Here is a 17,800-nt window from a genome sequence, read left to right as displayed (position 1 = left end):
ATGAGAATTTCAAATGAACTATACTCAGAAATAATTCAAAATTTTCGAGCAAATGAAATTTCATTTGATAAATGATGACTTTATTTATACAGCGGCATATTTTTTTTGTAATGACATATGACTTTATATTAGGGTGTTTCAATTAAAACTATTTATTTTATTTCTTCGCGGACACATGAAAATTTTGTTTTTCATGTTGAAAAAAAAATTCCCTTAAAATTTGAGCCCTTAATTTTGATTTTAAGTACTTCCTTTTTGGATTTTTACGTTTTTTGCATATTTTTGAAAAAATCGAGTGAACAGCTGGTTTTCTCGAAAAACGTCCGAAAGAAAAGTTGTAGGAAATTCAATTTTTGACAAAAAAGGTTCTCACGCTCATGTCTTAAAAGTGCTTTGTTTCAATGATATGAGCGATTTATTAAATAAAAGTAAAAAAAAATATAGGTTTTAATAAAATTTATGTATCTAAAACTTGATATGATGACTCAATATCAATTTTTTATTTAAATCTAACACAAATATCATAAAAAAAATCAACAATCGATGTCTTTCATCTTACTCTAAAAATTTTTTACTTTTTTACCTATCACGTCCTCTGGTTAGTTACTTTGATTGTTTTATTTACCGTTCTGGTTGACCTTGAAGAAGCTTTTTAATTACCGTAAATACCAGTAGAGTTGAATTGGCGCTAATTATCAGTTTGCATTGTTCTTCATTTACCAAACGTTGTTATTACGTTTGTCTATATCTTATAAGATATTAAATAGAACCTTTAACAAATACATGCGAAACTTTTTCGTAAATCATCATTAATTTTCGTTAACTTATCCTTATATTGTTTCAGTGTTTCTGTTTATAATTCAATTGATTAATATATTTCATTGCGTAAAATGTAAAGTTCTAACCTACAAAAAGTCTTGTGATTTCAGTTGTTTGTTGTTTTGTAAAAAATTCTAACAGTGCAATTTGGTTGTTGAACATCATTTTATAAAAATGAGTAAAAAAATATTTAATTATTTGATTGGTGTTCCAATCAGTGAATTAAGAGACAACAAATTACCTACATATCGGGATGTCATTAATCTTTTTATTTACAAGCACACAATATTAAATTTGACAATCAGACAGAGCTCGACCAATACTATTTGTGAATTAAATAACGTTTGGTATAAATTTTCAATTCCTACTAGTCGCTGCCAATACAACATAAAAAAATTGGAAAGTTTCTATCAACTCTACCAAAATTTGAAGAAAAATTCACAAGGAAAAAAAACACCAATACATATCGAAAAAATAAAGGGTTTTAAAACTAAATTAGATAAATTGTTCGATATTTCACAATCATCTGAAGTAGAAAATTTGCCAAGTGACATAAAATCATTTTTATTAAAAAGTCGTGAAAGAGGTGGTTACAGATGCTCGACTCTAGTCACTAACGAAATATCAAATGTCAACCAGGAGCCTCCAGAACAACACGAAGAAAACACAGAAGACGATAATGAAAATGATTGCAATACAAAGAGTGAGTAACTGAATCTTGTTTTAATTCTCTGAGTTATTCATCGATAATTTTACTGATAAATAAAAATCTATAATTTTTTTATGATGTTTTCAGATTTGAGTCGAAAGTTGAGCCAATTTTCATTATCTTCTCAAAGCAAACAGTCTTCAGATATAAGTGATAATAAAAGAGTCCATTCGGACTTTGAAGATGAATTACCCAAAGCAAAAATCAGAAAAATCAGCTTCATCACTCCGGAATTAGTTGCAGCGTTGGATAGAACACAAATTACCGATAGACAAGCAATGTTTATCATTTGTGCTACTTTAGACAGTCTTGGCTTAGATGTAGATGACTACTGCGTAAGTCATAGTACAATACATAATCATCGCAAAAAATTTCGAAACATTATCGCTGAATCGATAAAGGAAAAATCAAATTTTCCAAAATGTCTAACTCTGCACTGGGATGGAAAATTACTTTCGACAAATTCTTCGACATCTAAAGTAGAGAAACTTCCAATTTTAGTCACTGGTATTAATACTGAAATGTTGCTGGATGCGCCAATACTTTATGAATCAACCGGTGTTGAACATGCTGAAATGATCCATGAAGTTCTCCTTCAATGGAATGTGCAGGACAAGATTAAAGCTCTGTGTTCTGACACCCCCAGTGTTAATACCGGTAACTTGAAAATCTCTATTTCTACTCGATTCAAGATTTACTAGTTCAATTTTATCAATATGATATTCAATTAATCTTCATGAATTATAATTTCTAGGCTGTATGAACGGTACTTGCACACTATTAACGGAAAAATTAGGAAGAGAGGTATTATACTTTGCTTGTCGTCACCATACACATGAAATAATGTTGAGGAAAGTTGTAGAAACTGCTTGGCCTGCAACAAATAGTCCCAATGTGCCAATCTTCAAACGATTTCAAACTGCGTGGGAACAAATTGACAAGTCAAAGTTTAAAATTGGTGTAGAAGATGAAAACATAAAAATAACTTTGCTTGAAATAAAAGACGAAAAAGTTATTTTTCTTGATGACCAGCTTAAGGTAAATTGTCAAGGAGTAAATTATATAGAAATAAATCTAACATTGCCGCTCTATTCAAAATATAATGAAACTCAGATATAAATTAATTACATTGTTATATTAGTAAATCAAAATTGATTTGAAGATATAATCAACTGTTGTTTGAATTTTAGTGATAATAGGATTTCATTGTATTTTTTTATTATAATAGAACTTTAAATTTGTAAAAAGTAACTTTAATTTGGTAGACCCATAATAAATTTTATTTAATTTCTCCATTAGTTAAACCACTCAAGAGATGATTACAAGGAACTATTGATGCTTTGCAAAATCTTTCTGGGTGCTGTGCCAAGGAGTGAAGTGAAATTTCGAGCTCCTGGTGCAATGCACCATGCCAGGTGGCTTTCCAAAGCTCTTTACAGCTTCAAAATGTACATGTTTAGAAGTGAATTCCAAATGAGACCGTCAGAAATTTCTTCCCTGCGTGAGATTTGTTGTTTTCTTACGTTCTTTTACATTGAAGCTTGGTTTGAAGCACCCTGTGCGATTAAAGCTTCTAACAATGATCTCGAACTGTTTAAAAGTTTGCTTAAATATCAAAAAGTGCAACCTAAAATTGCGGCAGCTGCACTGGAAAAGTTAAGCTTACATCTTTGGTATCTCCACGAAGAACTGGTGTGCTTGGCTCTGTTTGACTCTAATGTGACACGAGAACAAAAATTAAAAATTGTAAACTCCACTAAAGCCAATAAATCGTTTAATATAAAAGGTAAACGTCCTCAAATAACGCAGAAGTTATTTGATACATTGGAAACAAAAGAAATTTGTGATTTTGCTAGCAAAAAGTCAATTTTTCTTTTCGAAGCATTCGAACTACCGTACGAGTTTATTTATAATGACCCCGATAGTTGGGAATCCGATGAGGACTACAATGAATGCTTAAAAACTTTTTCATCTTTGAAAGTGGTGAATGATGTTGCTGAAAGAGGTGTAGCTTTGGCGGAGAAGTATAATGATTGTTTAACGCGAGATGAAGAGGAGAGAAAAAATATTCTGCAAGTTGTTTATAATCACAGAAAAAATTATCCTAACTGTAGCAAAAGTGAACTAAAAATCCGATAAAAGTAAAATTGCTCTACAAGTATAATATTAATCCGATTAATAACTAAATAATAATTGATTTAAGTTACATGTTTAATATTTGAATACATAAAGTCTTTAATTTAAATATAATTTTCTTTTTATGATGATCAAAAAACGTTACATACAACAATTGAGTTGAATGTCAAATTTTCTAATGTTTATTGTGTTAGATGTGAATAAAAAAATTAACATTAAGACATTATATCAAGTTTTAGATACATAAATTTCATTGAAACCTATATTTTTTTTACTTTTATTTATTAAATCGCTCATATCTCTGAAACAAAGCACTTTTATGACATGAGCGTGAAAACTTTTTTTGTCATAAATTAAATTTCCTACAACTTTTTCTTTGGAAGTTTTTCAAGAAAACCAGCTGTTCACTCGATTTTTTCAAAAATATGCAAAAAACGTAAAAACCCAAAAAGGAAGTACTTAAAATCAAAATTAAGGGCTCAAATTTTAAGGGAATTTTTTTTTCAACATGAAAAACAAAATTTTCATGTGTCCGCGAAGAAATAAAATAAATAGTTTTAATTGAAACACCCTACTTTATATATGAAATCAGTTTATTTGAAAATTGCTTACTTTTTTGAAGCGACAAAAAAATATATAAATAATATTTGAATGTAACGAAAAAATTTTATGGATGTATAATGTACATAAATAATGATAATAATCGTAATAGAGATAAAAAAAAAATCTTGGGAGTGTTAGGGTAACTTGTGAATAATGTAAACCATGAGTTTGGCGCAGTACGATACACCGAGCGTGATAGGAATGAATGAGGATTGAGTAAGAAAGTATATAATAGCGAGAGTGAAAAATAAAATGAGATGGATTGACATGAAAAGCCGTGACTACAAAAGCTAAACAAAATAAAATAAAAAAAAAAACGGTTTTTAAAGGGGGGACATGATCTGCTGATACATTGACAATAAATATAATATATAATAAATGTCTTTATAAACAATTTAATAAATAACGTATATTTCTTTTATCAACCGTTGAATTTTACTTTTATTCGGAATAATAAATCACTGAAGTATAAGAAAAAAGTAGGTCGGATATTTATCATATTTTAATGAAGGAAAAAAGATTTAAATGTAAACAGTGTAATTAATTTGTATAAAATTAAACGGCGTAGTATTGTAATTTATCTTTCAAATTTTCTGCTTCTGCCGTTAATTTTATGTCTATTATGCACACTGCGTACGTGTGTATTTAAAAGCTAAGGGTCGTTGAACTTGATTATTCAACGCGACAATGAAATTCAAATGACGGGTATGTAATTTCAATTAGAAATGACTTTTTTTTTTAAGTAATTTTGATTATGCAGAAAGATCTTATTACCAATTACTAAAGTCGATTGTTATTTAAAATTTAATATGCAGTTATAAATATGATATTTGAGTAGCAGATGATATTTCGCGGTAAACGAGTACCCACAAGGCTGCATTGCGCTGAGGTAATTATTTTTTATTTTATCGATTTTCAAATAGAAAATTTGAGTTTATATAAATTTTGTTTAAGTATAGTCATATGTCTACTCGTTTCACTCATTATTACATTTTCCACACATAAAATTATTCATTAAATGACATTCAACAAATAAAACAAAAACAATGATATAAATTTTTGGAATATTTTTGAGTTGCAAATATATCGATGTGGGTACTCAAACAAGAGGAAATTCCATCATAAATTTAGGGGTACGCATCATTTTTTATTTATAAATACACTCATGGTAAACATTACGATCTAGATGATTTAGACAATCATCTAGATAATATTGACTACTGTCGGATTGATAGTCAAAATTTTACCATCACTGGATGATAATTCCTATCATTTAATTTTCTGAGTGTAAACAAAAAAAAAAATATGTAAAAATTTAAATATTGTTTATAAATTTATGGCATAAATTTATAATGAAAAATAAAGAACGTAAGAAAAAATAAATTATATATAGATTATATCAATATTAAATTCTCACGGGAAAGTTGTCAACTCTCGAGTAATTCCATCAAGCAGACTAGGCTTTTCCTACTATACTATACCCATCCATCTTTAGTTTTTCTCTCTACTACTTTCTCTTCCTCTTTCTCATCTGCCTGTAAATCCTCTGAGAGTTCACTCAGCTGAGCCGGCTTAGTTATGCTTTACCTATACTATATCGTGTAGGACTTGCATTTACTTCTACTGCGACTACTCCCTTTTACTTCCCAATACCACCCTCTATACCCTCTATACTATTAAATATATATATATAATCTATACGCCATACAGTCTGAACCCGGATTTCAACAAGAAACTCAAAAGGTTTCACCCTAACTCAACTTATAGCTCAAAGGCGTGAAAAGCTAGAAAAAAGTTACAAATTTCGTAAATGTGCTTACCCAATTGGCAGCAAATAATAATCCGAGATCATCATTATTATATTAAATTATTAAAAATTCCTTCCATATTAGTATCGTGGCCATTTTTTTTTCTTACCTGTAACAAAAAACAAAAATTTATTTAAATTTAAATTTCATTTATTCAGTAACACAATAAAGATTTTAAAAAATAAGCTGCATATACTTCAAACAAACACTCTAAATTAATTAAAATTTACATAATAAAAATTTAAAAAAATATTTTCATTTAATTAAACGAAAACTGAAAAAATTTTTACTATCCCATTATTAATTACCAATGACAAAGCTTTAAATTAAAAAGTTCCATAGGGTTTTATTCAATAACAATGTTAAGCTAATGCAAAATAAATTAAGCAGATTAATTATTAATTACTGATTTTATCGTGAGTACCAACGTCCGAACACAACAGAGCGACTGATAAAATCGTAATTTAAAATTCAATTTTATTTTTTGACATTAATACAATAAATTAGTTTAGGAGACGTCAATTTTGTGTTACAAATTTTTTTGCATGTCTTGTATATTTTTATATATATTGCATATATTTTTTTTTTTAATAATATGAACCGTAATGCATTCAATGTAAATGTGAGTATATTAATAAATATTTGTGAGTATGAATAAATAATACAATTAATTAAATTAATGTGTACATATAATTATGGATACCGAATATAACATCAATTGATGAAGTATAATATAACATTATAATGTAATATTTAATCAACTGAATATATACAGTCAGAAACAATAGACAAACTAAATTGAAATGTATTGCTCAGAATTTTATCTCTCTTTTGTGGTGTCCAATAAACGACCAATCACTACACGCAAACATAAATATATGTATATATAGATAAAGTGGTAGAGGACTCGCCATTTAAACCGGGGATGCAAGTAATAGATAAAACTAAATTCAATTGACAGAGGAAAAGAATGACAGACAATTTCAAAGATAAATTTTTATCAGTGAAAAGTTGATTTAAATATTTTTAAAAAAAATTTATATTACTTTCGCTATGGAAAATTAAAAAATACCTGTCATTGTTACCTAAGTAACAATATTTGGCGAAATCACTCTGAAGCCGTAAAATTTTATAGAAAGAGACCGAACATTGGCCGGAAACACGCCGAAATTTTGTTATTTTTAATAAATAGACCGAAATTGGCTGATAAATTGAGTCTGTTTATTAAAAAAAATCGGTCTGTCAAGTTGACCCTGCGGGCCAGCCCCAAAACTTCCCGCTGTTTTCGAGCTCAAGAACCTCGAAAACATTATTGCGACTACATTTTCGAGCTCGAAAATACGTTTATATGCTGTTGTTTTCGAAAAAAAACTTTTTTTACCATTTTTTCTCCAACGATATCTCTCAAACGAATAAACCGATTGAGACGGTTGAGGTGGCAATCGACGCGTTTTATAAAGCTCTAGAGCCCAGTCCATTTTGGAATCAATCCATCGAGCACATTAAAAGTTATCCAAAAAAAACATTTTTGAAAAAATTTTATTTTTGGAATATCTTTGAACGAGCCCTACCAATCAAGCTCAATTTCTCACTTCTTCTAGATATTGATAAGCCGTGTCGAATGACACCTTAAAGTTCAAAATCGGTTCATCCGTTCAAAAAATACAGGTATTTACATACGTACGTACGTACGTACATACATACATACATACACTCGGACATCATCGTGAAATAAGTCAGAATAGCTTCCTAGGACCTCAAAACGTCGACATCTGATGAAAATTCGATTTTGGTGAATCGGACCGTAACCAATAACTTCCCGAATTTTTGAAAATTTACAATTTTCTTAGCGGGAAGTTAAAAAATTGTTAAAAAAGTGTTAACTATTCTAAACTTTAAAACGTGACACAACGACGAACTTTTTTTGAACATTTTTTAAACTTTTAAAAATTCAAAAGCAAAATCAATAAGTATTCTTGTATTATTAAGATATGCTAATACGAAAAACGTTTAGAAATACTTCAAAATTAGTTTTTTCTGAACATATTTTGCACTGAAAAATGTTAATTTGAAATATCAAGTCAATTGTTTTTTTTGTATATTTTCAGAAGTTTGAAAATCGTTTAAAAAAGGTTCGTCATTGTGTCACATTTTGATGTTTAGAATAGTCAACACTTTTTGAACCTTTTTCAACAATTTTTTTTATACGAGAGTCGTCGACTAAATTTCGGCGATTTTTAAACCGAATTTCGGTCTTTTCACCACCTGGGCCTTTTGTCGGTCACTTTTCGGACGAGAAAAAATTTTGTTATTTTTTCAGATTGAAATTTTTTTACCTGGATAAAGTAATTATTTGACAAGACATTATTTGTTGTTTTGAAAAATAAAAATAAATGATAAAATAAAAATTTAAACTGGTCATTGTCCTTTGATGAAAATGTTATGGGTCGAAAGAGAGGACAATTCTTTATAAAATGGTAAAAGAAGGGAAAAATATATAGGTAGAGAGTAGGAAGCTAATTAAATACGACGAGTTTTCTCCTCTCTAGTTTCTCGAGGGAATCCTTCATTCCACCTCCTCTTCATCGTTTGCTTTCTGCTTGTACTATAACTACTGTACTTTACTTTGCTGTACACTCATCAGTAAATACATATATAGTAGTGTACATAGTGAGTTTACTACGACGTCTCAAGGAGCCATTGGCAAGCCGACACTACTATTGTATCCTTAATTAGTTGCTGTGACTGTTAAAGTTAAATATAATTTTACTGATAACAGTAAAAAAAAAAATAAATAATTAGGTGGGATTGTAATTCCACACTATTCAATTTAATAGTAATGACAAAGTTTTAGTTTAATTAAATTTTTTCGATAAATTGAATGTTTTATGTACAGTGAAATAGGAAAATAAAATAGTATTTGTGTACGTACATTGAGGAGATAAAAATATCTTGAGAAATGAAAAAAAAATCTTTACTTTGAAATTCGAAAGATCGCGTTGAAATAGATAATAAAAAAAAGAGTAATACGTATTGGAATAAAAAATAAAGCTCTAGTACAAACATTAAAGGAACTTATATCTCTTTTACATGATTCAAAGGACATCACTCTACTTCAATGAAAAAAAAAATAAAATAAAAATTTACTTTTTCTGACGTTTCATTTCTCTTCAAATATTTAGAAAATAACTCCGTTTTATTTAATCCAACCAATAAAAAAATTACAAAAATTTATTTAATATTTCCCTTTTAGAAATTTTCGCGAAAAACTTTTCTTATTTGAATATATATCAGTTGAATTTTTTATTCATTGAAGAACAATAAAAATTTTAAATTGTAAGACCGGCACTCGGTGTTCATAAATTATACATTTAGAAAATTTAAACTAAACTGTGCGGTTTTTGTTCTTTTTCTTTTAATTTTCATCTGGAAAAAATTCAACATTTTATTGCACACCTCGGGCGCCTTGTAGGTGTGCGCGGAATTGAAATTTTTTCGCTAAAACACTTGCATTAAATCGTACTTACGATTTATAGAGAAGAATATACATTAATATGAAGAGAAGACTGATGTAATTTTAAGATTTACTTAAATATTCATATGCAAAATTCAAATAGGATTTTACATTTCAGAGTCAGATATTTTTTTCGTGCATTGGAATCTATGTACAGCTTAAAAGTCTCATTAAATTGATGTAAATAATTTTTTTACCCGAATTTCAGACTTTTTCGAATAGAATATTGATGAAAGTCGTTGCTACTTTAATATTATTAAGAAATTAAACAGCCGTCTGAAGAATCTAAAAATGCACACCTCGAACGCGCATATTATAATTGACATCATCAATCGGTATTCATAAATTATAAGCGAAGACTATAGTTTTTAACTTTAATATCATTTTATTAAATTAGCAGGTGACATTTTCCAGACACTTTTTCATAAAAAATTTCTATTTTATTGAAAATAAATTTACTAAAAATAACATTATAGTCGCTACTTTATGATATAGTCCGTTAATAATTAATTTTGATTAACTAAAATTTTTGCTTTTGAATTTAAATATCTGTAGTGCCGATGATAAAAATAAAAAATGAGAGCATTATTTGAATTGTAAAACCGAATTAACGTAAGTGAATCAATAGAAAATTTTCAAACGAGAGTAGATACTTTGACCTTTGAGGTGTGCAAAAATTCCGCCATTTTTTCTTGGTTATTTCCTTTCTTTGTCATACATCTACACTCTAGCAACTGATCAAATAGAATTGGCATCAAATTTTGTGTTGAATTGAATAAAAAAATATAATAACTGAAAAAATTTGATCATAATATAAATAGACTTCCATTGATATTTTTGAGTATAAACGAGTACTCAAAATTTTTACTTTTGAACTTTTCTTAATTGCCCATTTTTGAGGCCTACTTTCGTCCCTCTTTTTTCAGTAAAAATTAATGTAGGAGATTTAAAGCCAATTTTCAATTGATTAAAATATATTTTAAATTGAGATAAACAACTAATTTATTAGTCGTATCTATATATAGGAATATATATGAACAGACTGATGATTACGACCTAAGTAAATAGTAATTTCATCTCATTCGATTCAATGAGTATATCCGTTTGCTTGATTTAACAATTCTTATCGTGATTATTTAAATGTTAATTTATCAACAAATATATGTATATAAGATTTGAGAATCCGAACATGATTGACTAACATTGCGTAACAAAACAGTTATTAAGTTGCATATATTATGATAAATAATGTGGTTTAAAGTGGATTTGAAATTTAAAGATAAATGACCTTTGAAATTGTGATTTAATGTGACATTCGAGTTTGCAATTTAGCATGTTCTTAGGTGTATTAGTATACCCGAGTGACCTTGTGGTCCTCATCATCACCAGTATAATCCTAAGTGCCCAATCACAGTAATACCTCTTCTAGAGTACTGACTGTGATGTAATATGTCGAGTATAATTTGTCCAATTTTCCACGTCGATCAAAGTCGTACAAGTGTCACAAATTGCATCTCTACATCCTCCAATTGTTATCATACACCTACGTTGTCTCAAATATACATATATACTTATATATATGTACATATCTTGAGGATAATCGTGTAAGTTCATTATTAATTCATTTGTGTCATCAAAATTATTTTATTATTTAATTTCTCAATAAATTTTATATTAATCGGGTCAACGGGGCTGATTGATTATCTATATTATATATTTATCAAATTACCAAAATAGAACTGTCAATTTATATGAATATTAATTTCGATATTACAGCGAATTGCGAATTAATTTTGAATTATGAATTGCCGCTTTTTTTTAAATAAAAAGGTCAGTCGAGATCAATGCTCTGGAAAATTTATTTATTTTGAAATTTTTTGAAAGTTTATACTTTGAAATTTAAAATTTGAACCATATTTCAAAGCCATATTAACTAAAAGAATAAGAAATGACTAACTAACGGATGTTTTTTAAATTTAAATATCGTAATTTGATAGTCAACAGTTTTTGTAGAGATCAGATTTCGGATAAAATATTATGGATTATTAATTCAAAAGTCTAGACTGGTCACCTAATGCGACCTAACGACTTTAATCACGTTTTGAGATATGTGCTGTAATGTTTCCAGACGACATTCCTACACGTTTCTCTTCACCAACGATAAAAGTAGGGTAGAACTCATAGAGTAGGGAAGTTTAGTCAAAAATTTGGCAACGTCGCTAAGAAAAAACCTCTAACGCTTACGATCATCTCATAAGATAAGTAGGCGTGATTTGAATTCTTTGTACAAATTATTTTTTTGTGTCAATTTTTCTAATTAGAATAAATTTCCGAAAAATTTCTTCATTTTCAAAAACTATGGAAAAAATTTCCAAAAGTAATAAAGCCGATTTTTACATATTTTCTTTTCCCGGCAATTTCAAAAGAATCAAAAACTTTTTCTGTTGTTTTTTTGAATATTTTCGCAGGATAAATTTGAAAATATAAACTCTTTTCAAATGTATGAATAAAATTTCAAAAAATTTACAGAAAATGGGAAATAAAATATATATATATATGTAAAAATAGATGTACATATATAGGATGTATTACAACAGTCAGATGAATAAAGTGAGACAAAGAATAAACGAGACAAAGCTCTATCCATCCAATCCATAGAAAGACGTTCCCACTTCCTGAAACCAAGTGCAAACACGAAGCGACAGGAAGCGCGTGTGCTGCCAACTTACATTTGTATTTCTACATCCATCCCATTTGCACATATATACATATACATTTCCATATAAATTTATACATTAAACATAAAATAATAACTATATATGTATACAAATGCATACGAATATATGGACGTGTAATTTATTGATCATACTAAACCCACATTCTATATGCCATCAACAATATTATATGCAAGTTTAAACTTCATTCAACTAATTTCCGCGCGAAAACTTTAAACGTAGTGTAGTAATTTTTTAAACTACATTATAACTTGTAACTATTTAATGTTTTTATAAAAATGTTCATATTCAAATTATTTTATTTAGTGACTTATAATTAATACTTGAAAATTTTTTTATGACTTTAATTTAATTTATACGCAATTGTAAGTAGAAATTATTTAAACTTTTATTATTATTCATGAGAAATTTTTATCAAATTCATCTGCTATTAGAAATTTCAAATCTATCATATTGATGTATTTTTTTTTCTTATTCTTATTTTAACCCAAAAAATATATATTGTGTATATTTAAAAAATTGTTAAGGTTGAAAAAAAATTATTTTGACAGCGCGATCGTATTGGGACAGAGTAAAATTTAAAAACACGATTTCGAAGTGTTTTTCGATCTTCAAGTACATTTATCTCGAAAGCCAATAAAGATAGCGAGTATTTATTTTTTTTTTTAAATTAAAGAGAAAAATTTTAAAAATTCGTGTTGATGCTCATTACCTACTTTAAATTCTTGTTCGAAACAAAATGGCGGATAAAATTAAGAGGATATTTTTTAGTTGTTACGAATTTCAACTTTTTAATTGCCAAAAGAAATTTGAAAAGCGCGAATGTCAATTTTTAATAATTTATGGACTAATTAAATCTAAAATAATTGAGAGCTAGCGGCCGAAATACATAAAAATTAATAAATTTTCTAAAGTAAATTTAAAAAAAAATATTTTATTAAACTCGTCGAGTACAGAACGGTAAAGCGCGCGGTCTCCTTAAATTTAAATTTAAATTGAATTTTGAGATTAGAACAATTGTATTTTAAATTTTGTATGCATAAAATTGATGAATACTTGAAACTCGTTTGTGAATATCAAGATTAAAATTTAGGACAGTAGATATTTTAATATAGAATTGATTATTTGAAAAAATCTTTATATCAAATATTATATAAAATAATTGAAATGTTTCACATAAGAGCTAGATACCGCAGATAAATAACGTTCATTCAGTCTAAAAAAATGTGTAACAATTGAGGCCAAGAGTTATACAAGAAACAAGAATGGAGATATTCTAGACAGACTAAGCACTTGGATGATACTCAACATCAGTTCATTTCTGTCTCTTGTACTAGTATATCTTGTCGCCCCTTTACTTTACACACATTTAAACATTATTTATTTATATTTATATTATACACTTATTTTTACCACATGAATCTTCAATATACCTTCATCTTACTATCCAACTTTTGAATTAACTACACCAATATGACTCTCTAAAATCCCACGTGTCTAGATTTAAGGCGAGGTGGGTCACCTGCCTTAGAGATAATTGCATTCAATGCAACCCACACCTCAACTCTCAACACAGCCCACGCCTATATACTCGAAAGCTTCTATTCTATCTTCTCTACACACTATATATTACTATACCCAACACCCAAACGTATTTCATTCATTTCATTTATATTTATTGGTTATTATTTACTTTTGAACATTCATTTAAAGAGAAATTATGAGGACTAATTCTGTTTATTTACGACATATGTGATGCGATAACTGATATTTGAATAAAACTAAAAAAAATCTACGCAATATAAAACTTTTTCATCACAATAGAGAAATTTAGACATTAATCCACTAGAAAAAGAGCGGTGTTAAAAATGGACTCAATTTCATACCACGTGGTGTTAAAATGAAATAACACTGGTGTAGAAGGTGTAATTTGGCGGTGTTAAATCGGTGAAAAAAAAAATTCCACGGATAGAAATTAGAAAGAAAAATGTATTACATATAAAAAAAATATAAAAATTTAATGAATATTTTGCTGTGTACTTATTTAAATAATTATTTGTTATACGTAATTTTTTTAAAAATTACACAATTTTACGCCCACCATTTCAATCACCAATAATTTAATTAATTAATTACACTTTTAACTTACACTGAGAGAACATTTTATTTGAGCCAAATAAATAGATTTGTTTGACTAAACAAAATCGTTTACTTCATTCAAATATATATTTGTTTATAGTTAACAAATCTTGATTGGAAAATATTCAAAATAAAGATTTGTTAACTATAAACAAATCATTATTTCATTCAAATGAACCATATCTGTGTCTCAAATAATGACTAATTGGGTCCATTCAAATATGGGATTTATTTGTCTGAAACAAATCTTATTTGGCTCAAATAAATTGTTCTCTCACTATAGTGATCGAGTAAGCAAAAATATTCAAAAAGTAAAGCATTCCCGAGTCAAAAAACAAATTCTACTTTAGTACTCAAAATCTTCAATGAGAACTATAAGGTCTAAAAGCGAATAATTTATCGATTTTAAATTATGACTAAGACCTCAAAATCCTCAACGAATGAAAAGTGATACTTCGGATTTTGAAAAATTTTAGATAGAAAACGGAGGGGAGAGAATACGTCGAATGAGACTTTTGAGGTTCAAATGTGGATAAAAAAATTCTTGTATGATTTGATTATTTTGAGGCTCTAATCCAAATTGTGTTCTTCCAGTTTAGTCCTCAAAGTGGTAAAATTGGTCATAACTACTACTTTGAGGACTAAACTAGGATAACTTTCTGTACTGCTGTCAATCTTAAAATTCTAAATTAATCCTCAAAAACCTCATTGATAACTTTGATACTTAAATCCGAATTTGTTTTTTGACTCGGGTTTTCAACACCGAAAAATATTTCAACACCATATTCGGTGTTGGAGTTTGACACCGAAAATTTTAAGACCTACACCCCGGTTTTTTTTTTTACAGTGTAAGTTTAAATATAATACTGGTATGTAATGTTTTTGTAATTCTGAGATAAGTTATCTTGGAAAAATGGTTTTTCATGTTTGAGAAAATAATGTAACCAAGTTTACACAGACTGTATTGAATGTAATACATGGATGTTTATGTCGTATCTATGAATATATGGGTATATTTTAGTGTGTTGGTACCAGTTCTACCAAGTTATGGGATACAGAGACCGGTTTTTCAAAGGTGTGTGCAACTGGTCCGGCAAATCGGCGCCACAAGACGACGTTGAGTCTGATCTCAGTTTAAATCAGTCTCAACGTCTTTGATAAATCCAAGATATTAAATATATAAGGATTTATATACAGTTCAAATAAATATGATGATACAAATGGAAATATTTTTAATATATAGCTCTATTATAATGTCAAAGATTAAAGCGCGCGTCGGTAATTTAAATTTTAAAACCGATTTCGTTATGCTTAGTTGGAATTCATTTCTTTTTTTTAATTAATATTTTAGGCTCCTTCGGATGTCCATTAAATCAGTCAATAATTTATTAGAATTTGATAATTAAGATGTTTTAGTAAAAATAAATTTTTTTTTTATTTGATATTGAGAAATAGCAAATAATTAAATTGAGCTGAAGTTTAATGTCAATAATTAATACATTAATTGAACGTAATTATTATGAAAAATAATTAAATTTTAATATAAAATGACTTTTATAAATGATACTTCCAAAAGTAGATTAAAAGACAATTTAATAAAGATAAATAAGAGTGTCAGAGTAATCAAGGAAGTTACCAGTGAATCAGAGATTACGTCATATTTAATGTTAGATTTAATTTAATATAAATATTAATGAATAGAACATGACTCTCTGCTACTGAGATTACTCAAGAATTTTAAAATAATATAATAAAAATAAAGATTAAATTTTTATTTAATGTTTACTCGTAAATATATGGTCAAGTTTATTTACTTTACAAATTATAATAAATTTACATTTTTTAATTTATGTTGGGTACAATTATTAACATAAACCTTTTAATCCCATTAATTATCAGATGAAAGTGATCAAATAATTTATATATAGATTATGCGGTGATTTTGTACCATCTGGTATAATTGTATGACTATTGTTGTATAATAAATGAGTGTAAGTAATTTTTGAAAAAATTGGGGTATAAAATAAGAGCAGTAATATTAGTAGTACAGTAATGCAATAGTTAAGTTGGAGTAAAGAAGAGGACAGTCAGTCAATGAAACATAATAGAATAGAGCAGACGGGATTTAAATTGTTCTCTACGTCTCTATCATTGTCCAAAGTCTTTTATTGTGGAGTTTTAGTGCATCACAGACTGTGGTGGTGATGATATATATATATATGTATATGTATTTCGCGTTGTATTCCATTCACGTTCGCTTGCGGATACAAAATGCTCTAGAGACGAGTCGTCTGGAAGCATCGCATCGTTGGATGGTTGGGTCGGTGGGATCTAGAAACTAGAAACTGGGTGCGCTATAGAGTATAAAGCACCCTCGTAACCCGGAAGCGTCCATGAACCAACACAATTGCTACTGCACGGACGAACTCAACGATTTTCTCTTCATTCTTGTGGAATAAAGAAAACTATTCGATTTATGAAGTGCAAGATCGAATTTTTAATTTTTTCGTATTTATTTTTATTTTTTCATAATTGAACTATTTTTGGAAAAAGAATAAGACGAGAAATTCAATATGGAGGTTTTTTATTTACAAATATATCTATAGAGGGGGAGGGTAGGAATGGGCGATATCTATCGATATTTCAACTATCGATGTTTTTTTTCTAAAGTATCGATGTTTTCTATTAATATTTTTTGGACACGATATATCGATACTCGATAATGAAAAACTAAAACTATCGATGTTACAATATCGATGTTTTCTTTCGATTAGGAATGGGAGATAACTGTCGATATTTCAACTATCGATGTTTTTTTTCTAAAGTATCGATGTTTTCTATCAATATTTTTTGGACACGATATATCGATACTCGATAATGAAAAACTAAAACTATCGATGTTACAATATCGATGTTTTCTTTCGATCAGGAATGGGAGATATCTGTCGATATTTCAACTATCGATGTTTTTTTTCTAAAGTATCGATGTTTTCTATCGATATTTTTTGGTCAAGATATATCGATACTCGATAATAAAAAACTAAAACTATCGAGGTTTTTTTTCAATATCGCCCATCCCTAGGGGAGGGTAAATGTAATTGATCATTATTTTGAATTTTTTTTGTTGAAACTTTTTCAAAAATCGAAAGTGTCAGTCGAAAAATGTGAATGACTTTTGTTTTATGATAAAAACTAGTACAAATTTTTTTCTTCCTTTGCATCCAATAGTTATGTATTTCAGGGGGTACTCCATTTTATCCGCAAAATGAAATTATTTTTTAACGGCAGCTGAAATTTTTCAATTCACTTTGAATATGATTAAAAAAGAAGAAATTTA

The 17,800-nt window shown here is 28.2% G+C and overlaps 2 protein-coding genes across 2 annotated transcripts in view; one reads left to right on the top strand and one right to left on the bottom strand.

Annotated features, from left to right (window-relative positions):
- LOC130671132 (syndecan-like) overlaps positions 1-17,800 on the bottom strand; it is a 64,137-nt gene that overhangs the window by 33,018 nt on the left and 13,319 nt on the right. The window lies entirely within an intron of this gene.
- Positions 879-3,830, top strand: LOC130671123 (uncharacterized). The gene is made up of 4 exons (XM_057474839.1): positions 879-1,522; positions 1,616-2,185; positions 2,283-2,566; positions 2,828-3,830. The coding sequence occupies exons 1-4, from the start codon at positions 994-996 to the stop codon at positions 3,665-3,667; spliced, it is 2,223 nt and encodes a 740-aa protein (XP_057330822.1). The 5' UTR covers positions 879-993; the 3' UTR covers positions 3,668-3,830.

Source organism: Microplitis mediator, chromosome 7, assembly GCF_029852145.1.
Source record: "Microplitis mediator isolate UGA2020A chromosome 7, iyMicMedi2.1, whole genome shotgun sequence".
Classification (NCBI taxonomy): domain Eukaryota; kingdom Metazoa; phylum Arthropoda; class Insecta; order Hymenoptera; family Braconidae; genus Microplitis; species Microplitis mediator.
The sequence above is the reverse complement of the archived record's forward strand: the minus strand, read 5'-3'. Positions and strand labels throughout refer to the sequence as shown.

What these genes read in the sequence shown, in the direction of transcription:
- LOC130671123 (XM_057474839.1), top strand. Translation starts at nt 994, where the DNA reads ATGAGTAAAAAAATATTTAATTATTTGATTGGTGTTCCAATCAGTGAA. An exon ending in AAATGATTGCAATACAAAGA is followed by an intron (nt 1,523 to 1,615) that starts GTGAGTAACTGA and finishes TGATGTTTTCAG; the next exon opens with ATTTGAGTCGAAAGTTGAGC. An exon ending in TTCTTGATGACCAGCTTAAG is followed by an intron (nt 2,567 to 2,827) that starts GTAAATTGTCAA and finishes TTTCTCCATTAG; the next exon opens with TTAAACCACTCAAGAGATGA.